Here is a 22,815-nt window from a genome sequence, read left to right as displayed (position 1 = left end):
ATACAACAAAGGTCTGGAGATCTGACACCTGTCCTCAGCGTGGGTCACGTTACCGGAGCCCACAGTTCAGTTCTGATTTAGAGTAGAAGTCACTAATGTCTGAAGACTCCAGTCTTCCATGGGCTAGAAGTTTGCTTTCATTGCACATTTCCTCTGAGCAAACTCACCTTTGTCACTCTGCCTCGCCTGCCCTTTCACCCACGCCCACCACCCTGACGTCTTTTTGTTTTTCTTCTTTTTCTTCTCCCACAGCTTTCTGGCTGCTTCTCTTTCTCACCCAGTACCTTGCCACTTTGTCTTCCTCTGTCTCCATTCAATCTAGTCGTCTTTACTGCCTCCTGTCTTTTCCTTTGGGACTTTCTTTTGCTAAGCTAGTTATGGTGTGAAATTAAGGCATATTTATGATATTTATTGAATTTCATCTAGACACTAATGTTTATTGAATATCATTATAATACTGAAAATTTAGGTGAGTTCAAACTGTTTACAGCTCCCAAAATGATATTGTAAACAACGCGTTAGCCAAATGACAATGTGATTTGTTGTTGTTGTTGGGCCTTTGTTGATTTTACCTTTTTTAAACTGGAAGTCATTTACTCCTTACTATTGAGACAGTGAAAATACTAAAACTGAACTTTAAAAGCCTTTTCTGAAAGTGTGTATAAATTATTATTTAACTTTTAAAATGATCAGTGACAATATACCCTGAAGATTTATGTATTTATGTATTTCTGCCATTTAAATGTATGTTTACTTGATAAACAGTGTTGAATATGTTAGGTATAATAGTAGTGACTCAAGAAAAAAATATTCCAAAATTGTCCTATAATTCCCTAGGGAATAGGAGTGATGGGGTTACATTTATTTTAAGAACTGCTCAAAAACCTAAAACCTGGACCTGTATTTACCAATGGAAATTTAATGAGAAGATTGTAACCAAAAATGCAGAGGCAAGGAATAAGTTTAGATCTGAGCTGAGATTTCTTGATCCATGTCGTTGTCTGGTTTTCAGGAAGGATTTTGGAGTTTCTCATTGCTCAGCTAACCCAGGGCTCTAAACTATTGGCCGTTCATTTTCATTGAAATCAGTACATTGGCTCCTTCAAAATGAAAATGAGGCTCACGGCACTGCCCCCATTACGGAAGGGGAGCTTGGGGATGTGCATGCTAAGGTCAAGCCCAGATAGTCTCTGTCTCCTGAGCTCCATACCTGCGCATGTCCAGGGCTACTGGGCACCTCCACCTGGGGACTGAAAGTGCCTCTTAACGCATCCAGAACTGAACTCATCTTCCCCTCCCCCAGCTGGCTTCCCTCCAAATTTCCCTAACTAGGTAAAAGATGCCACCATCAATAGAAAACAGCAACTAACATTTATTGATGGATTATTATGCCTCCTCTCCCATGCACCGTCCTAAGAACTCGAGATTCCTCATCTTTTTTTAATTCTCCCAAGAATTTATGAGGTAGATACTGTTGTCATTCTCACCTGAAACAGGGCTTGACATGCAGTAGATGGTCGCTAAACATTTGTGGAATGAATGGATTCCTATTAAACAGATGGGAAAACTGAGATTTTAAAAAATTGAATAATATGTCCCAAGTCATACATGACAAAAGTGGGACTTGAATTCAGGTGTTTCTGGACCTATAGCTCATGATTTTGTCCATGATGGGAAACTACCTCTTGGGATCTGCAGGGTGCCTGTCATAAAGCCGAGCCCTGATTTTACGGTGCAAATTTCCCACCCCTGAAGCTCCCTGATGTTTTTGGTGGCGGTCCATAGAAGATGCCATACAGAAACCTGCCTGGAGTGCAACCTCACCCCACTTGGTAACTTGGTCCGCCTTCCCAACCTGGAATCCCTCTTCATCTGTTCTCATTCCTACTCTGCCCATCCTAACCTTGGAGATACTGCTTCTCCCTTCTCAGCAGTCTCTGAGCAAGCAAGCTCATCTGTTTCTCAGGCTTAGTTATTAGGATAACTTCAAGCTTACCATGTTCACTCCCTTGTGATCCCATAGCTAATGCTTTAGCGCCTTCAGGTGCTCAAGTTCAACATACTTAAAGCCGAACGGATATGCAAGGAACCCATTGTGTATCCATTAGATGTTTATGGGTTGTTTTTTGTTTTCGTTTTGGTGGCCCGCTTTTGTGAAGCTGGCCGAGAACTCTGATGCTTGAAGCTCATTGAAATCATGGACATGTTTTTGGCTGATTTAACTTTTAAAACCAACAAAGGCTGACGTTTTGGTATTTGGAATGTACCTGAATGCAACCTATGAGCTCACCATGATGGGCAAACCTTAGAGTGCAAATTAACAAATCCACAAGACAATGGCTAACTTATTACTCAGATCTCAGCAGTCCATCTCAGTGGTTGCAGATCGAGATTTATTTAAATTTTGAATTGCTTTAAAAATTCACTTTAGAAAGATATATTTTCAAATTGGACTGACTCATTTACAGCTGTCATACAGCCACCGCCTCTGCCTGAGGTTGCACCGGAAGTGGTCTCTTGGCCTTCACACACTGACGATAATTCTTTTTCTTCTCTGTGTTCCCTACTGCTCAGTGCGTGGGCAGCCAGAGTCAGAGATATGGAATATTCTCCCTTGGGCGCTGGTCAAACCCTTCCTGAATGGAGTTAACATAGTTTATACCACCATCCCTGCTGAATTTAAAATGGAGATCATATAACTACCAGCCTTACGTGGTTGTTATGAAGATTAACTACATGCAAAAACTCTTACAAGTTTGAGGACATAGTGAGTCACTCCATAAATATCGGATATGATTATTATTCTTATTTATAAATAAGAACTAGTAGGAGGGACAATATGTTGAAGAATATATTGGTTCTCATTTCCCATATTAACCCCATAGGGACTCCTAGTGTAGTTGGCGTTCAATAAGAGAAGATAACATTCAACTACCTTATTTTGCTGATAGTAATTAAAATGATGGTTCTCATGGTTACCGTGTTTAGCAGTTTCTATGCCTTATCTTAATGTTTCACCAAATATGCTACACAAAGGATGCATGGGTAAACATTGTTAGTTTTAATAGGAATTTATATTAATATGTATTAGTAAAAAAAATGTAGCTAGCACATCAAATTCATGATTTCTTGGCCATCATGGTCTAGGATGAAGCTGAAATTTTTAAAAACTGTAAGTTGAAATTTGTCTATCTAAAATACATGGTAAATATGTAAATTTATATGTATAAAATATGTCCTTTTTTACTACATATATAGAGAGAGTTAAAAAAATAGGTTTATGTGGATATGGCAAAAATTTTTTAGAAGATACAGTTTTGTTTCATTTCATCCTCACTTAGTCTTTTGAGGCAGGCACCATTATTCTCCCCATTTTACAGGTGAAGAAAGGTTTAAAAAGGTTCGTTATTTCTGAAGTACCTCTTAACGGTGGCAGACCTGGGATCCAGCCGCACAGTCTCTGTTCTCTATTGTGCTGCCCCTTGGCTTGTTTCTCACTTCCCTTTTCAGAGTGCTTTTTTCTTTTTCAAATTTTTATATTTTATTGTTTTTTTCATTCCTATAAAATTAAGACATATTCGTTACAGAAATTTTAGAAAATACAAAGAAGGAAAAACAGTGTTTTTTGAATGTGGTAAGAACATTTAACATGAGATCTACACTCGTCACAACTTTTTAAGTGTATACTACAGACCTGTTAACTATATGCACAGTGCTCTATAGCAGATCTCTTTTTACTTTGCTATCACAGCCCTGTGAGACGGGCCAAACAAAGACACTGAGAGAAGTCGGGGAACTTGCTGGAGATGCACACGAAAGTATTAGCACGCCAAGATTCCTGGCTCCCAGACCCCTTCCTCTAAACCATACTGCATCACACTATGGGCCCTGGCAGGCTACCCCTTCCTCTGGAAGAAGAAGTAGTGTACCTCCAGGGAACTGTCAGAAGCCACCTGAGTTTAATATTGCCATAAGCTTCTCCCTGTCGGAGAGCAGGGTCTGTAAGCGGTGGCCTGGGCTCTGTTCCCAGGATGGCAGCAATGATGGCTAGTTCTGAATCTATGTTGGCCTCTTCTGAGTAAAGAGCTCAATAATTCTGTCTACACAAATGCACACATATAAATGCGCCAGCTGATTTAATTAAGCCACTTCTCAACTCTAATGGTGAGTTTAGACAAAAAGCTGAGGTGCTACCTAATTACCAGTTTTTGACTCTCTTGCTTTTCAACTGATCGCGTTGGGATCTTTCTGGCTCATTGCTTCCTTCAGTGGTGAACTGGGGAGAAAGGGGAGTTGGAATGTTAATTAGGCAGCACTGGTAAATGATGCAAGTGCCCACAGAAAACAGATGCCATATAAACTGAGGTTTACTATTGTAGTGCAGTGCAAAAAGAGCTGTTCGTAATGATTGGTGATTCTATGAAGTTACATCTTAAGATTCTGCAGGTTTCAGAAGCTGAGCTCCTTTCTCGCCTCCACTTCACAGTCATATGGCTAGGAACCTGGATACTTCTGTTTTGGGATTATAAACTGGCACCAGGAGACTCAAGTTAGTTTTGACCCTGAGGCTGCAGCTGGGCTGAAGGGTTGAAGCCCTCACACCTTTCCCATTTCAACAAAAATATACTGGTCCCTGGTGCTTGCTAAAGATTCTTTTCTTCCCATTATTACCCAAAGATACTGACCAGAAAGAGGTAACGTGAATAAAATGCATTTCTTCTTAGAGTCTCATGGCTTAAGAAAAGGATTTGGTGAGGAACCCATACACCTCCAGGTGGGTTTTAAAGATCATTGTTAGTATGTGCTATGATTTATTGGTTAGTAACTGTTATTCCTGTAACTCCTTAGGACTCCTGCCAAACTGCAGTGTTTTCTGGGTAAATTATTCTTAGTAAGGCTGTTACCTGTGATGAGTTGTGTCTGTCATACTAGCACACCTTACCTGTGGGCCTGGACACTGGCCTTCCACTGGCTCCAACTCTTCCCCAGCCCTCACCTCGTTCATTTCTGACCAGCCTCAGCCACTGACAGGACTGCTGTCAATGAGCTTCAAAGGCACAATAGGAGGTATTATCCACCCTCCCAGTCTACAGCCCAGCAGGGGAGAAGCCAACTGAAAACACACAAGGACCTAATCAGACGTTTGATATTACACAAAGCAAATTGCATTTCAAGCTCTAGAGAACACAAGCCATTCTAAATCTGATTAAGGTTCATCCGGTACCAAATTGTGATAAATGTTTATTTTGGAAAAAGGGATTGTCAGTATTTTCAGATTCCGCTTATTCACCCAGAAAATATTTGTTTTCCCCTTTCTTTGGGGTAGTAGGAGTAAGAGGAAGCCTTGTTTTGTCCTGACTTGTTTGCTGGGCAAAATTGAGAAGGAATTTGTTTCGGCTGCTTCTTGAATAACTCTGTACAGAGCCCCACTATAGAGACACACTTGTCCTGGCCACCCTCCCTCAGTGTCCTAATGTTCCTCACTTCCCTGCCCTCACCTCCATAGCACAGGGGTGCCCACCTTCTGGACTGACCCTGGAGTGGGGAGCTAATAAGCTCATTTAAAAGGGGAGTGATCATTTGAGGGTTTAGACACAGAGCTACCTAGCTGGGGAGAAGGTTTAGAGCAGGTTTTCTTTTTAGTTTTTGTCCAAAATAAAATGCTATGTAAAGTTTTGGAGAAAAAACAGAATCATTCTTTTTTTTTTATTATTAATGTTATGATAGATTACAACCTTGTGAGATTTCAGTTGTACATTATTGTTAGTCATGTTGTGGGTACACCACTTCCCCCTTTGTGCCCTCCCCCCACCCCCCCTTTTCCCTGGTAACCACCGATCAGATCTCCTTGTCAATATGTTAACTTTCACCTAAAAAATATGGAACGCTTCACGAATTTGCGTGTCATCCTTGCGCAGGGGCCATGCTAATCTTCTCTGTATCGTTCCAATTTTAGTATATGTGCTGCCGAAGCGAGCACCAGAATCATTCTTAATTCTACTATGCTTGTAGTTGCTATGTAGTTTCTTTGATTTTTTAGTGCATTTATTTGTACACATAGATGTAGGCTTTTATGTAAAACGGAGTCATTACTGTTTTGTTATGAAATCCGTGGTTTTCATTTAGCATATTCTGAGTGTCATTCCGTATTGATAAGCAGAGTTCTCCATCATTTTTAATGACTGCTGAATAATTTTCTATCTGGGGACTCTTCTCTTCCTCTTTTGTTTTCTCCTCTCTCTTCCTTCACTGGCAATTCTGTTATCCCTTTTCTTCCTCATAATCTATCATCTTTTGCTCCAGCTCCATACTTATTGTGTTTTTTTCACTCTAAATTTTGTAATACACCCTCCAAGATATGCAAATAATGAAATAAAGAGAGGATTTTTATAGTTTTGGGCTACACTGACTCTATAACTCAGACTGAAATAATTTGTTTCCTTCTTTTTTTTTCTTTTTTTGGTGGTAGTGGCTTTGTAATGTTTTCTGTCCAGGTTCTGTGAGAATAAACATGACAGTATTTTGAAAGCCTTTCATATCCCCAGAAGGAAGAAATGACAGAGAGGCAAGACATTGTAATGAATGTTTATGATCTTTATTTAGGAACATGACAGTCTCAAGCCCTCTGTCACTTCTGAGTCTTGATGATTTATCTTGTGTCCTCAGATCCTGCGCCAGTCCACAAAGATGGGCAGAATGAAGCAGACAGCACACCAGAAGACCTCCAGTCTGTGGGGACCAGCAGGCTGCTCTGTCACATCACTGATGGTGACAACCCGCTCCTGTCACCGCGATGCTCCATCTTCAGCCAAAGTCAGAGATTCAACTTAGACCCTGAATCAGCCCCTTCTCCCCCCAGCACTCAGCAGTTTATGATGTAAGAAAACCTTGTTTTGTTATCATCAGTTTTTCAAATACTGTATGTTTCATACAGTTTTTCAAATACTACATTTATTACTACTGTGAAATGTGTGTCTGAAATAGTGCAGACATGCCTATCAAATACAGTTGGAAGGCCTGAACAAGAAATGGCAAAAATCAGTGGACTTTCTAGTTGGGATGCTGTTTCAGGCTTTCCTGTCTCAGGAGGAAATGGTCATAGATACAGGCTACCCTGGGGCTCACATATTTGAATGTTTTTGGTGAAAGAACCAGAGTCCTAAGTAAGTGTATGTACTTGCAAATATCAGGACTATCGTTCTTGATGAGCTCCATATTCTTTCCATGTCCAACAGTGGGCTCAACGGATAGACTGTGGCAGTGCTTGGGAGTTGTCTACCTCAATTTCTTCTTAGAGTCTGGAAAAATGGTAGCTTACAATAGCAACCATCCCCCCAAAAGTGTGGAACAGTGTGTTTTTTTTTTTTAAAGCTCAACAAATAATTTTGATGTATACTAAAATGAATTTCTTTTGACTAAAAATATGTGCAGGGAACTCCTAGTTTCTCCTTAGTAACCTCTGCTGTTATTCATGGATTTATCCTAACCTGGGTCCCGGGACTGCCTATTGATGGACTTGAGAGAGTGAGTGAATTATTGCTATTGAAAAGGGTGTGTCATGTGAGACGGTGAAGATGTTTTATGGAGGGGAGTCCATTCCTTTCATCAGATTCACAAAGGCTCTCTTATGTCAAGAAAAGTTAACTGCTCATCTATATCTTCCTTGAAAATGTTGGTAGGGGGGCTCATGAAACCTACTGAGGATAGCACCACAACAATGCTCTCCTTTTAGTCTTAAATTGGTCTCCTTCAAGCTTTATGAAATGTATTTCCTGGACTAATATTCTGACATTTGTACACTAAAGCCCCTGATGACATTTGTCCATAATGGAGTTCTGTGATCAGGGGTCTCCATTAATGAGCAGATACTACCATAGTAGACTCATCAAATAATGAACTGCCCTCTGGACTTCTCTGATAATCCAGGACCAGCAGCAGTGTTTACTGGAAGGCTGTTGTTTTTGATGATTTTTTCCTTCCCTGTAATCATTGCAGGCCCCGAAGTTCTTCACGGTGCAGCTGTGGTGATGGCAAGGAGCCACAGACTATTATCCAACTCACCAAGCATATCCAGAGCCTCAAGCGGAAAATTCGGAAATTTGAAGAAAAATTTGAACAAGAAAAGAAATACAGGGTAAGGACCCTATGGTTTGAAATAAAAGCAGATTGTTTTAGAGGTGTGTGGGCTTTTCTATCCTTCCTTCTTGGGTACCCCTGTGTGCCAGGTAACAGCTCTGTTTCCATTGGCCAACCCAGGACCTATCATAAATTGAGTTCCCATCCTGGATCTGTCTTGTTCTCACATGCTGTCAATTGATCTCTGCTAAGATATTTACTAGTAATGGATTACAGCCCTTATTTCAAAACTGATTTGATTATTGATCCCCCCTTCCTTCCCCGAGGAATCTTACTGTTACTAGTGTTCCCAGGACTGAAATTTGGAAAGCTTTTGAATTATGGTCTTATTTTTTCCTTTAATCCTTTTGCATTTGCATTTGGTAAGAACATATTAAGAATCCAGAGGACAGAATCTCTCATTGTGGAACAGGATGAGGGAGAGAGAGTTTACTTTGACATTAAAGTACTTCCTGGTCGATGGATGAGGACTTCTCAAGTGACATCTGTTTAGGCCATTCATAAGAACAAACTGTGATCCATCCTTTCCCATCAGAGAGACACCAGTCTTTGTGCTGGTGCTGCAGTGTTGCAATCATAATCCTTTTTCTTTCTTACATAAGAAACAATAGTGTCAGAGGTAAGTGGGTAAGTGTCTGACATCTAATGCTAGTTTTATTTATTTTCTCTAATGGTGACCATGGCATAGAGAAAAATCATATTCATGTAGAATTGCACAAAGATATTGGGTCATTGGCAGAGGGCCCAGAACAGCTTGTTATTAGAATAAAAGAAAATAGGAAATGATGTCTCATACACCTTGAAATATTTAAAGGCTCACTAAGCACCTGGTAGAGAGGCAATCGGCAGGGATTGTGGGATAAGCTCTGGGGAGGGAGGTGAGTGCGGGTAATATTCTGCTTCCCTGTTCTTCCTGTCCTGTGTTTCCCCAGTGGCCTCAAATTCACTAAAAGTAGAGTTTTAAGGAGTGATTTTTAGCTTTGCAAAATGGAAAAAACAATCAGATTGGTTTTCAAGACAACCGTAGGGTGTTGAAGGTTCTTCTCTTCCTCAAAGTCAGGCAGTCACAGCTACTTATTGTCTTTCATTGAGCAGGAGGGTGCTCTACACATTACGAGTACAGGCCTTTATTTTAAAGATAAGGAAACTGAGGCTCAGCAAAGAATTATAACTTGCCTAAGGTAGTTGTGTTCTATCAGCTCAGGCTTGGGGTAGGAGATTAAAGAAGAGTAGGTTTTATAATGGAGGAATAGGAGTAACATTCATAAGTGTCCGCATTTTGAAAGCTGAAGACATCATGAGAGAAGCTGATAATCCTTGTTTGCTGCTGGAGTGTTAGATTCCCTCACATTGGAGACTGGGGGATAACACACAGGGGCTCCCTTCCCAGGGCCTGTTAATACTTCTAACCTGGCAGTTCTTGAATCACACTGATCTGGATTTGAACCCAGCACAGCCACTTTGGAACTTTGTGCCTTTGGACTTGTTACGTTACCTCTGAGCCTCAGCTTATCCATCTGTAAAGTGGAGTTAATATTGGTAGTGACTTCTTAAGTTTGTGAGTATTAAATGAGGGAGTGTGTATATGATGCTAATTACAGAGTTTGGCACAGAAAAAATAAGTGTTCCTAAATATTACTAACTTTTTAACTGTTTGAGTGATATTTGAACAGGCTATCCCATGGCAGCCTCTGCCTTATGAGAAAATGAAGGAAAATTGTACACGTTAATTCTCCATTGGATTTTTCTACCTGCAGCCACAGACCCTGGATTACTTCTTCCAACTATAACAGTCACTCAGCAGCTGCCTATTTTGGAAGAGAATTCCTGACATCTCCTGCCTTTGTCAAGAGAAGCTTTAGAGCCAGGGCAGACACATGCCCACACACTGAAACACTCAGTCATGCAGGTGGATAGATTTGGGAGCAGTAGAGCAAGAAGGCTTCATGCTCATCATGCTTCAGTGTGTATAAAAGTCTTTGGTATAATCAGAACCTTCCACGTCTCAGGAAACAGGGCTTTCTTCCCCTTCCCCTTCCTGTCAGGGTATTGGGCTGTAGTTAGAAGTTTGACATGTCAGTGGGCTTTAATTGGTTGCTGTGTGCAAGACTTTCCTTCTTGGCAGCCTGACTGTGGAATTAATAGCACTCACTGCTAATTGTTGAATCTGAGCTCCTAGGGGGCCTCGGTGCTAGTCTGATGCCCTGGTACAACATCCATCTTTCCCTCTCTGTTGAAAGTAACCATTTCACATTCTTATCCAAAACTGTGTTTACGCCCTACAATTGATTTTACATTTAACTATCATTATACTCATGGACCTGAAAAAGCCTGTTTCAGCCAGATGTCCACTTTCAGTGGAATTAGAAAATGTTAGAATTAGAAAGGATCAGGCAGTCTTATTTCTTATTTGACCACTGAAGAAACTGAGGCCAGGAGAAGGGAGGTGACTTCCCCAGGATCCTACAGCAAAGACTTGATCTAGGGTTTCATTCCTAATCCAGAAATCTTTCTAAAGTGTCTTATGAACTGTTTTGGCAGACCACAAATCTGGTCCAGTGCTACCCTCAGTTATGTGACTTGGGAGCCCCATTATAATTGCATTGAACAAAATTGACCCTGTGTAATTTCTGGGTGTATGGACCTTGGGGTCTCTTAAACTGGAATATTTCGGTTCAGCAGTTAGAAGGCTTGAAGATCCACAGCTTGTACATGAAAACTTTCCACATGATTTGAGAGCTGCCATCCTTGTAAGCTTGATTTAACTCTTTTGAAAGCTCCCCTAAGAGTAGGGAAGTAAACAATTCATTTCAGTAAAATGATTTCAGGCTTTAAAATATTTCGTCAGAAAATTCAGCCTTAAATTTCTCCCAAGTTCTGTTTGCAGTAGTGAAAGCTCATTTCTTTTATGATCATTGGCTTTGGGTCTTAGGTTTTTATTTTTGTTTTTAGCAGTATTTCAAAAGATGGCATTAACTATGTGGAGCACATCCAGTGAAAAAGATGTGTTCCAGATAAGAAGATATGTTTTCAGATAAGATTGGAGAATACTGGGAGGATTTTGAGAAGCCAAATGTAAAACATTGACTGTCTGTATAACCAGACTGCTACCTAAAGCCAAAGTACTAAACTGTATATCAGGGAAGTAGCACAGTGCATCGTTCTAGCCAACCGTGGGTAGGACCTGGCTAAGTAAGCTGTTTTGGAGATGTGCCCCTGTGTCACTGTCCATGGTCCTGAAACAAGGACTTCCCTCGTGGAAACCATGATATCTTGTCTAAGCTCCTCTGGGAAAAAAATCACTGTCATTTTCCTTCAATCTTCTTTTCATTTTGATTTTAAAATGTATGGTTTTTATCACTCTAGAGGTAAATGACAGAACCATGCCTTGTTTTTCACAATTAACATATCTAATCCCACATTTGATGATCTTGTCACATAAGCACTGTTTTTTCCTTTGAACTTGAGAGAAACACATTCCTCTCCCTATGCCTCTCTCTTACCAACAACTTGCTGATGTTACATGGATTTAGTGGATCCTTAAAGAAACATTGCAGACCCCCTATATGTGGTCACTAACAATGCACACATTTCTGGCTGTTATTATGATGTTTATGATCATGTCATCTTGAGCATTCCTATATAGTTCCTTGTATATCCTCAATTCAAAGTAACCAGTAATCTTCTTGAGCCTGCATTTAATTTACCAAAGTGGCCTTGGCTTCTTTAAGAAAGTTTCTTACTGATTTATTGTGGTAGAGGCTAAGTATGTTTGTCCTTCTCTCCTAGTTTCTCTTTTCTGTAGAAAATCCACTTTTATGCTCTGAGAAGAAGTCCCAAAATCAAGGTGAATGATTTGTATTAACAGAGTCATATCCTTCTAAAATAAAAAATGTATTCTTTTTGCCACATCCAAGTGTGATTAGTGACTTGGTAGGACACACATACCCTTACATGCATGTTTGTTGGTAAAAACTTATTCAGGATTCCTTTGAACATCTGTTAGCAACACTACTACCACTATCACTACTGCCAGTGTTAATAACAATAATATTTGTAACTCTAGATAACACATCTGTGGTGTTTAGCATGTGCCTGGAACTGTTTTTTAGTATTTTACATATATTAAATCATTTATCCCTCACAGCAACCTTATGAGGGAGATGCTATTATAATCCTCATTTGGTAGATGAACTGAGGCACAGAGAGGCTAAATAATTTGCCCAAGGTCACACACAAATGATTAAGTTTTATTTTAATGTTATCCCAGTAGGATATTGAGTCTATAAAAAGTGAGAGGATTAGAAATCTTGGTATCCCCCTGACATACTGACTTTTAAGACTATCGTTAGGTTTTAGAGATCCTAGACTCTCCTTTCTTCAGCTTGGACGATATGACTGATAGGAGCTCTATCTTTCAGTTTGTCAGTATTCCCTAAGCAGGCTGTGGTCTTAAACCATGTATGTGAGCACAGACTGGGGAGTAAGTGCTGGTTTGCATCACTGCAGTCATCTACATTGATTAAAAGAATGGCCTGGCAGCGAGGTATGGGGCATGGTTGGCCCACAAGGTGATTGAGGGTTAACCTGTAGTGGACATTGGCATGGTAAGGACTATGAAAAATGCTGGGTGACGAGACGTGTTAAGAAACAATGCCCATGACAAGGATGAAAGTGTGGAGGAGCTCAAGAATGTTTGCTCTGTTTCTCAGAAGCAACCCCATCACCTGGAGTTTTCCTGCCTGAATTTCTCTCCCAGCTTAATATGTTTTGTTCCTGAACTGTTTTTGTGTGCCTTGGCTGTTTAAAAATTTTGTTTTTCCTTTTCCCTCTTCTCTCCCTCCCTCCCTTCCACCCCCACTTTTCTCTCCCTTGGTAGCCTTCACATGGTGACAAGACTTCTAATCCTGAAGTCCTGAAATGGATGAATGATTTGGCTAAAGGTCGTAAACAGCTCAAAGGTAAATGCCAGCCAAGGGTCTCTTTTCCCGGAAAGGAAGCAGTTAAAATAGGGATAATGTGCTACAGGGTATTTTTGATTCTTTTCTACCTGGGCCCTCTTAACCTTGTCTCTCACCTAGATTGGAGGTCTTATCTTGAAATAAATGGTTCTGGGTCCCCATCATTGTTTGGCCCCATTTAATAAATCTCCTTATAAAGAGACTGAGGACCTCCAGACTCCCAAGTGGAGTGATGAACTTCAGTAACAGGAATATTTCAACATGTGGAGTAATAACTTCCCTGGGTTATTGGATTCTTGGATGTTAGAAACCGAAGAGACCTGAGCAGTCATTTACTCCACATACCTCACTGCACAGATGAGGACATTTATGTCCAGAGAGAAGGAAAGGTTACATAGCTGGGAGGTGGTGAGCTAGGTGTAAAACTTGGTTCTCTTGCCTTCTAATCCAGTGTTCTTTCTGGAGGTGGTGGGAGTATTAATTAACTCTAAAATCCATTTTAAAGGACTATGGTTATTTACTAATAGAAATTTATTTTCTTCTTCTCTCCACACTCTTACTTCAATATGTAGAGACATGGAAGTTCTTCTAAATTTCTAGAAGGATGGGGATAGAGAACTGGAAAGGAATATTAATTCAGTGGTATTAAGCTATAATGAGGTAGCAGGTTTATAAAATATGCAGTGTTTAAACACCATGCCAGAGTCTAACTAAAAAACAAATATCAAACAAAGAAAATGAGCTATGTAATTGAGAAATCAATATAAATGACCTCATTCACACGACCAGTCCCCTAGCATATTCTGAAATGTAATTCCCTGGTAGGTCCCAGGTGGTTTTTTTTATTTTTAATTATGTAGGTTTACATAAAGCCACATTGCAATACTGGTGATTCCTGGATTTTAAAAGCTGGCAGTAGACAAAATTGTGAAATCTGTCAAGTTGGGGCTGGCACTCCCATTTCTTCCTTCCCATTCCTCCTGTATTTTCTCATATGTCTGCATGTGTAATGCCTTCCAGAAGTAACTTGCATTTCCACCAGGGCTCTTAATGACTGCAAACCTTTCAAAGCCCAAGTAAATGCATCTTTGAGTGTAGAATCTCAATGCCATGGTAGGTTACAGGTGGAAACTTTGGGGCCAGATACCGCTGGCCTTCCTCCAGAACTCCTCTTCTGAAATCTAAAGCACTGAGTTACTCCCACACATGATCCTCCACCTCTATGCGCTCCCAGCCTCTAGAGCCCTCTGTTCTCACATCTGATTGGGAACTTATGCTGTTGGCCCTGGTTATTAAGGCTGCCCTTGCCCCATGGAAAGGCATCATCAGCTCTGTTCATTTCCGCTGACTTGGATCAGAGGAGGGAAGTCCTGAAAGGCTCTCTGCTCTTATTAGGACCAGTGAATCCTCCTTGCTTATGGTAACTCATGGCCTTTCTCTTAGAACTGAAGCTGAAGCTGTCAGAAGAACAAGGGAGTGCTTCTAAAGGCCCACCTAGAAACCTGTCCTGTGAGCAACCCACAGTCCCCAGAGAGAATGGGAAGCCAGAAGCTGTGGGCCCTGAGCCAATCTCCTCTGGAGAGGAGACTCCTGATGCTGTATTGACATGCCTGAAGGAGAAGAGAGAGCAGCTTCCCTCTCAAGAGGATTCTAAGGTACCTCACCAATCTTTATAGGGCCCCAACACTCCACACAGTGCCAGTAAGCATGGTTTTGACCAATTTGTCAGAGCACTTTGGCACCACATAAACCTCTTTAGTAGACTGGCTCTGAAATTTCAGTCAGATGAGTTTCTAGTGGGTTACTGGCCATGACCTATGGGTGTTGCCACATGATTACAGGGTATGGTGCCATTCTGGAGGTTATAGAGTTGCCTGTTGATGGGAAGCAAATGGCAAAGACACTAGGGTCTATTGTATCCCTTTCTCCCCCAGTTTCTCTCGATAAGTTAGCAAATGAGCCCAAGACTAGGATTACAGTTCCATTTTACCATATGTTTTATTAAAAGACAATAAAGCAAGGAAGAGATATAAATAGTAAGGAAAGTGGTTTAGTATTTTTAATAATAAGAATACAGAGGTAGCTGTCTAAAGACTTCAGCTTTAGGCATCTTAGTTTTGAAATCTCTGTGAGACATCCAGATAGAGTTGTCAATTTTAGGCATTTGGATATATGAGCCTGGAGCTCAAAGAAAAGATTTATTATAATTAACAAAGAAGAAGATGAAAGCAATTAGTATTTACCTGATTAATCCCTCCTTATCCTGCATATCTATGCTTACATTTCCCTTATGCCAAGGAACCTTCCTTGTGGTCTTTCCTGTCTCAACTCTAAGAGTGGTGTGGTTGTCTTTCATTTCTTGAATAAGAGTTGTAGCTACTCTATCACAGCTCTAACTATGTTGTATGCCATTTTCTGTCTCTCATACTACACTTTAAACTTCTTGAGTAGAAGGGCTGTTTATTGCTCGTGATCCTGCAGTGTCTGTACATAGTAGGCATTGAATAAATGTTTCTAAGTGAACGGACAGATGAATGAACAAACTAGCGTATCTAACTTTGGAATGAAGTCGTCTTGAGGAGAATGCTGCCTTTACCTGCTCTATTGTACATTATCTGATCTTAATCCTAAGGTGCCAACAGATGCCAAAGCCCAAAAGGCTCACCTATATGCTCCTGGACTAGTCCTTTACATTGGGACTTGTGATCTACAAGTAGAAATGGGCCCTTAGCCCCCTATATCTTTATGAAATATTTTAGACTAAAAATAACCAATATATGTTGTGACAAGTGAATAGAAGGTTTTCATCCACTTGGCCAACTTATCCCCTCCCCCTACACAGAGTCTAGACTTCTCTGAAAGCCAGTGGGTAACTTCTGTGTATATATGTAAATACTCAAGCACATCTGTGATTATTCTGATGGCCTTCCCTGTATTTTATAGTTACCTTGACCACAGCTATAAAAGCAACTTGGTTAACAACCAAGTCCTAATTCTATGTTCTACTCAGTTGACTAAGGCAGTGACAGATTGGTATAATAGAGCAGGACTGAGTGCTTGAATGAGCCACTTTCTAATCATGTACACTTGGCAAGTGAACTAATTCTCTGAGATTCAGTTTCTTCATCTATAAAATCCAGATATCTACTTATATAATTATTGTGACAATAAAAGGAGATGCCTGGTGACTGGTGGGCAATCATTCATTTGCAAGATTTGAGTGCCTACTATGTGTTGTAAACTATGATACATGCTGGATATAAAAAGTAAACAAGATAGAGAAGCCATGAGAATCACTGCCTTCTTGTTCTTCAGGGAGCTGCGATACAACAACAAATAAACAATTCAGTAAATAGAATCATTAAGATTTTGATAACTACTCTACAAAGAATTAAACAGATGATATGATAGAAAATAAAGGTATGGTTTCTACTTTGTGTAGGGTGATTAGAAGGCCAATAAGGTGACATTTAAGGAAGAAGAATCAGGAGGCCAAGGGAGCAGCAAAGAGCATTCTAGACAGAGGGAACTCTGAGTATGAAGGGCTTGAAGGAAGAGCTGGTATGTACTTGGAATTCTCAGGTCTAGGGACCGGAGCACAGGATGGCATGAGATGAAGTCAGATAGATTGGGGCCCATCACACCGGACCTTTTAGACTGTGGAAGGTATTGGGAAGCTGTTGAATGGTTGTAAGTAGGAAAGTGACGTGGCGTGATTTACATTTAAAAGATCTTTCTGATTGCTGTGTGGAGAATAAATTATAGGGGAAAAGAGTGGGAAAGAGAAGATGAAAGGGATGGCTTGGACTAGCATATGTAGCCTTGGAGATGGAAAGAAGTAGACATATTCAAAGTATATTGTGGAGATAGAACCAAAAGGACATGTTGAATCATTGGGTGGGAGGGAGTGAAGGAAAAGAAGAAGCCAAGAGTGTGATGGGTCCATTTACTGAGATAGGGAAAACTAGAGGAGCAGATTGGGGTTGTGAGTGAAAACTCAGGAGGTCTGTTTTGGACATGTTTGAAGATCTTTGAGGAACAGAATGACCAACCATCTCAGTTTTCCCTGAACTTTCCTGATTTTAGTGCTGAAAATTTCATGTCCTACAAAATGGCTCGGTTCTGGACAAACTGGGATGGTTGGTCACCCTATGCAGGTATTTAAGTCAAACAGTCGCATGCAAATGAGAGTCTGAAGATCGGAGAAAAATCTCTGAGTTCTTTAGAAGTCATCTTTGTTTAAATGGCAATTTATTTCTATTATGATAAATAAAGTAAAATGAAGTATCTGTTGAACTGTTTAATAAGTGTCAGAAGCCCCTTCAAATAAACTTAGTGTCTCTGCAGTAGGCTAAAGTTAGGCCCTTTAAGTAGACAGCATCTGTAGTGGAACATGTGGGCCTTAATATCTCAAGCTGCAGTATTGTTTCTGGGAGAGCTTACCATAGCAAACTCTGAAGTGGCTAGTCAGCTATAATGTGGGTCCTAAAGGGAAGTCTAGAAGCCACAGCAGAATCAAAGGGAGGATTGTGAATTTCCAAAGTAGCCAGTATTATTCCTGGCTCCTCAGTGAGCTCATTAGCGTTTGAGATGATCTCATTAGGTCCTATTTCTTTAAACTCAAACTGACAGGTAATTTTCATCTGGGGTCCTTGCTTTATAAACTGATGAAAATGCATTGAATATTAAAACTTCCAAGACAAAGAATTATTTGTTTTCTAAAGAGACCTTTATTATGACTTTTTCTGAAACTTTTGCATTTGATGTTCAGTCAGAGCTCATATTAAAGCTAGCAAATCCTACAGCCTTGCCTTGTCAGTTCAGATACTGCTACTGAGTAATTTTCTTCCTCTTTTATCTATGGATGATTTTTGGAGATAATCAATTCTGGGTCACAGGGTATCCGTTGAGCACTGGAAATGAATGAATCATCCCCTGGGTCAGATTGTAGTGCCTATTTATGTCCTTTTTCCTTTGAAAATCCTAAATTTATGCTGGCACATATACCCGTTTTATCACCCTTTCCAAGAACTGTAGGTAGTGTCAGATGTACAGCACAAATGAACATGCGGATGAGTAATGGCAGTTATTTCTTGTGGCCCCTCACCAACTGCAGCATCTTTGAGGAGGGAGACAGATCTTTTAAAAGGATGGTTCCCTTTATTTTTCAAAATCAAATAAAAATTTAATAACTGATTAGTGGGTGGTTGTGCATTGGAGAGACTTAGAGGAAAAGGGCACCCAAAGGAAGAACCCATCAAGTTCTTCTCCCTACCTCCCCTTTAAAAAAAAAAAGAAAAACAACTGTTGAATAGGTAATACTTTGTCACAGAGTTCAAAAGGCAAATATAAAAGGTTGCACAGTAGAAAGACTCCTTCCCATCCCATCGACGAGCTCCAGCTCTGTCTCCAACCCCCAAGCAGGTAACTCTTGTTATTAATGTCTTATGTGTCCTTTTAGAGTTTCTATAGAAAGCATATACAAGCAAATATCAATATACATTCTGAATTTGCCCCCTTAAACAAAAGATGGCAATCTGTACAATTATAATCCTTTTTTCACTTTATGTAGTCTGGATAGCTTTTTCTATCGAGACAGAGAGCTTCTCATTCTTTATTTTAAAAACTTATTCTTTAATAGCACCATGGTATTCCTTTTTTAGTGATGTACATCATTGATAGTAAGCTCAAGTCAACTAGTTTGATAGGTTAAATAACATTTAGTACACCTGATTCTGTGCCAGGGACATTTACATATAACTTATTGAAAATGATCCTTATTCTGCATATTGGGAATCCAAGGTTCAGAGATAACATAATTTTCCATGTTAAAACGAGCATGTGAGTTTTGAGGCTGGTGATCTGAACTCATGTCCTCTGGTTTCAAGGCCAATATTAATCTGCAATGCCCTGCTTAGAAATCTAAATTGACCAAGCCATTCTCTTCAGCAATTGCTTTGTATGACTATGTTCATTACTGATTTTTTATGCTGTTTGACTGGTTAGTTCATATGGTCAGGCTTGTTCCACATATACTGTCTCCCTCAGTAAGGGGCTGGGCAGACTTAGACACAAGGAAAACTTGGCAGGACTTGACTCCCTCAAGCCAAAAAGTAGTAGATTCCCGTCACTCACTGTCCAGAGAGGAGAATGTCAGTTTTACTTCTCTCTTTAGGAGAGAGCTCATTTATGGGGATGATTTGAATGACTTTATTTATAAATTTCTGTGGTTTACTGTGAAGGAATACATAGGACCAGTGCCATGGGGAGAAATGAAAACAAGCATGGTGGTAAAAGCACTTAAGCTATGGCAATTTCTTCCTAAATAGCTTTCTGACAGGACCTGGAAAGAAATATACTTGGCCTGGCCACTCAGCAGCAGTTCTCTCTCTTGGAAAGCCGGCTTGTTCGGGGACTACTATTCCAGACCTTGATGATCCTAATAACCTACTGGACAGGGAGCCAGGAGTTTTTTTATATCAAAGTCAAGCTATCAGCAAATCAATTATGTTCTAAGTACAGTCCTCTCTTGCTCAACCTCATCTAAGTTTCACTTCTTCTGATGCCATAAAAATGAAGGAGCAAGAAGTAAGGATAATTATCTTTTGAGGTTTATCTCCTTATATTTATCTTTAAAATCTGACAACCCATTCATGTTCCAGATAGCTGTCTCTGGCTGTTTCAGGTGACTCAACATGGTCCTTGTTTCCTCCATTCACATAACAAGAATCAAAAGTTAGATACATCTAACATGCTCCAGACAGCCACCAATATGCAGAATTAGGGAGGGAGGATGCATTTCAGAAACAGAGAGCCATTGAATTCAGAGGAGAAAATTGTCTGATTCCTGGCAGAAAGTGACTGAGGAACAGCAAAGTCTAATGTATTTCTGCCCCTGAGATTTGGGGTTCCTATCCAGCAGAGCATGCCTCTTGACTCAGTTTCCTTATGCAAATTGACTTTGCAGGCCTCCTATAGCCTCTCTCCATAGGCCTGTTGAGTAGGGACAGTTCCTGGCACATAGTTTCACCACTAATCCTTCTTGAGGCAGCCTGCCTTCCTGCCCAAGTCTGAGGATGAAGATGTACGGAATTAGAGTTTTGACAGTGTCTTGTACTTAGGGCCATTGAACCCTCATGATCCAATGATCATAGAATCATTAGAGTGAAAGATGAGTGCATACATTATATATGTACCCTGATTTTCATTTAGCATCTCTGGAAGATACTTTCCTATAATGGCATTCATCATTATAACTTGCTTTTTGGTCACTCTTTTCTTTTTCTCTCTCAGGACTAAATGTAGTTTTTCTAGAATCCAGAGAATATACTAAAAATAAATAAAATCACAAAAATCAAACTGCTATAGAGAAATGCCATAATAGTTAAATGCATCATTTTCTGAAGTGCTTTCTATGGAATATAGGTCCGAATGAGACACTGAATGAAAAACATTATTTCAATGTTTTCTGAACTTTGAGGGTTTTTTTATCAACTATTAAAATCTCATGGAGTACATGAAATATTTTTTTTTGGTGGAAAGGTGTCATGACTAATGTAGAAATGTAGGGCTCTTGGGGTTATTTAACTCATACTTAAAAGGGCTACAGAGAGAGGTGAGCTTTCTTTCTACTGAAAATAAAAGAGCCTGTAGAATTTCTATCAAGATTGTTAAAAATTAGAGTGCTTTTGCAGATAAACCTGGGTTAATAGATTGTTAGGGAAGGAGATGTATTGACTACTTTGAGAATTTAAAGATATATGTGATATAATCTTTGTTCTCTAGAAACTTCAATTTTAGGGGCTGGCCTGGTGGCACAGCGGTTAAGTTCACAGGTTCTGCTTTGGTGGCCCGAGGTTCGCCAGCTCGGATCCCGGGTGCGGACCTATGCACCGCTTGTCAAGCCATGCTGTGGTAGGCGTCCAACATATAAAGTAGAGGAAGATGGCCATGGATATTAGCTCAGGGCCAGCCTTCCTCAGCAAAAAAAATGGAGGATTGGGGGCTGGCCCTTGGCTGAGTGGTTAAGTTTGTGTGCTCCGCTGCAGGCAGCCCAGTGTTTCGTTGGTTCGAATCCTGGGCGTGGATATGGCACTGCTCATCAAACCATGCTGAGGTGGCGTCCCACATGCCACAACTGGAAGGACCCACAACGGAGAATATGCAACTATGTACTGGGAGGCTTTGGGGAGAAAAAGGAAAAAAATAAAATCTTAAAAAAAATATTAAAATAAAAAAAACAAAAGGAAGATTGGCAGTAGATGTTAGCTCAGGGCTAATCTTCTTCAAAAAAATAGAAACTTCTAATTTATTTGGGCAGACAAGACTAAAACACAGAAAACAGTTAAGGCCCAGATAATGAGATAGAGAAGTTCAGAGAAAAGGGAGATCAGTATGGGCCAGAATGGTTCTCAACTGGGATTGGAGTAGGGTAACATGAGAATAGCTAGGGAGCTTCAAAAATACACATGCTTGAGCATTTTCTTTTCCCTCAAGATTCACTCTGGGGGACCCGGAAGGCAGAGCCAGATAGCACACTTGGGCATGTGTACTTTGATAAAAGATACCTGGGTGATTGTGCTGTGTGCTATTTCTACCATTCCCCTCTTGCTGCCTGCCGAGTGAGAACCACTGGACTAGAGTGAAAGGGAGGTTGTGTGTAGTAGACATGTAGCAAATTAGTGCAGGATGCACAGCAGGGAGGAAAACTAAGGCAAGCGGAGGAGTTTGGTCACTTTGGATGGAGAGGTAGGTAGGAGGTTAGATAGACAGATAGATGATTGATAAATAGAAAGCTATGTAAATTTTTATGTACAATGTCACCTGGTGAAAATAGTGCTTAGGGATGGGTCATATAGCAAAGGGGTAATAGAATGCATTTGTAGACAAGAGGTTATGAAATTTTTTAGTTGGAAGGAACTTTGTAACACCTCCTTGTTGTATAGGTAGAAAATTGAGAATTCAGAGAAGTTAATAGTTTTATCCAAAATAGTTAGTTTATATCAGAGCTGGCCAGTAAGCTAGTGTATATTCCAAGCATGTAGTGATGAAGACCTGGACAAGGTTGGTGGTAGTGAATATAATCATGAAAGCCCAGATAAAATACATGTTTCAGAAGAAAAGTCTATGGGTTTCAATCTACCCAATGATTTTTTAAGAATGAAGAAATAATTAAAGAACAGGCTCCATACCATTTACACATTGAGGATTCCTTTAGACAGCTTTAAAAACATCTTTCTAAACTTGGAGCTATCCTTCAGGAAACTTTTCCCAGAAGAAAATTGGCATGTGCTTTATACAGTATCTTACAAATGACTTCCCCTTTTCTAGTTACTGTTGCATTATAGTATTAATAATCCCTTATGTTGGGGGCTTCAAGACTTTTTTTCTGCCTGCTAAAAATAGTGATGTGTTTTCTTCTTGTCTGAGAAAGGAACAATAAATAATTTCATGTTTTTCAGGTAACTAAGCAAGACAAGAATCTCATAAAGCCTCTTTATGACCGATACAGAATTATCAAGCAAATCTTGTCAACGCCTTCCCTTATTCCAACAATTGTAAGTCAGGGTGCTCACATTAACTAGAAACTCCTATTTGTGCTTTGTTTCGATGGTTAGTTAGGGAGGCAGCACTATGAGAGTTATAAAGGAGCCTTCTTGGCAGTGTGTGCTGCTAACCAGGCCAGCTGGTATTTCAAAAAAGCAGAAATGTGGTCTCC

At 40.1% G+C, this 22,815-nt stretch overlaps 1 protein-coding gene and 1 non-coding gene across 17 annotated transcripts in view; one reads left to right on the top strand and one right to left on the bottom strand.

Annotated features, from left to right (window-relative positions):
* Positions 1-22,815, top strand: part of FAM13C (family with sequence similarity 13 member C) — a 119,061-nt gene that overhangs the window by 88,602 nt on the left and 7,644 nt on the right. For 9 of the 16 annotated variants that reach the window (XM_070611595.1, XM_008525197.2, XM_008525193.2 and 6 more), the window contains 5 exons: positions 6,667-6,877; positions 7,996-8,134; positions 13,016-13,097; positions 14,541-14,752; positions 22,559-22,654. In XM_070611595.1, the coding sequence (XP_070467696.1) occupies positions 6,667-6,877; positions 7,996-8,134; positions 13,016-13,097; positions 14,541-14,752; positions 22,559-22,654 (740 nt within the window). The remainder of the gene's footprint in view (positions 1-6,666; positions 6,878-7,995; positions 8,135-13,015; positions 13,098-14,540; positions 14,753-22,558; positions 22,655-22,815) is intronic. The other 7 variants (XM_070611632.1, XM_070611624.1, XM_070611609.1 and 4 more) reach the window with 2 other exon arrangements.
* On the bottom strand, positions 5,874-5,980 carry LOC139078630 (U6 spliceosomal RNA). Its single transcript, XR_011531656.1, has one exon. It is a non-coding gene; the product is annotated as a U6 spliceosomal RNA (small nuclear RNA).

The sequence above is a fragment of the Equus przewalskii genome, chromosome 1, assembly GCF_037783145.1.
Source record: "Equus przewalskii isolate Varuska chromosome 1, EquPr2, whole genome shotgun sequence".
Lineage (NCBI taxonomy): Eukaryota > Metazoa > Chordata > Mammalia > Perissodactyla > Equidae > Equus > Equus przewalskii.
The sequence above is the reverse complement of the archived record's forward strand: the minus strand, read 5'-3'. Positions and strand labels throughout refer to the sequence as shown.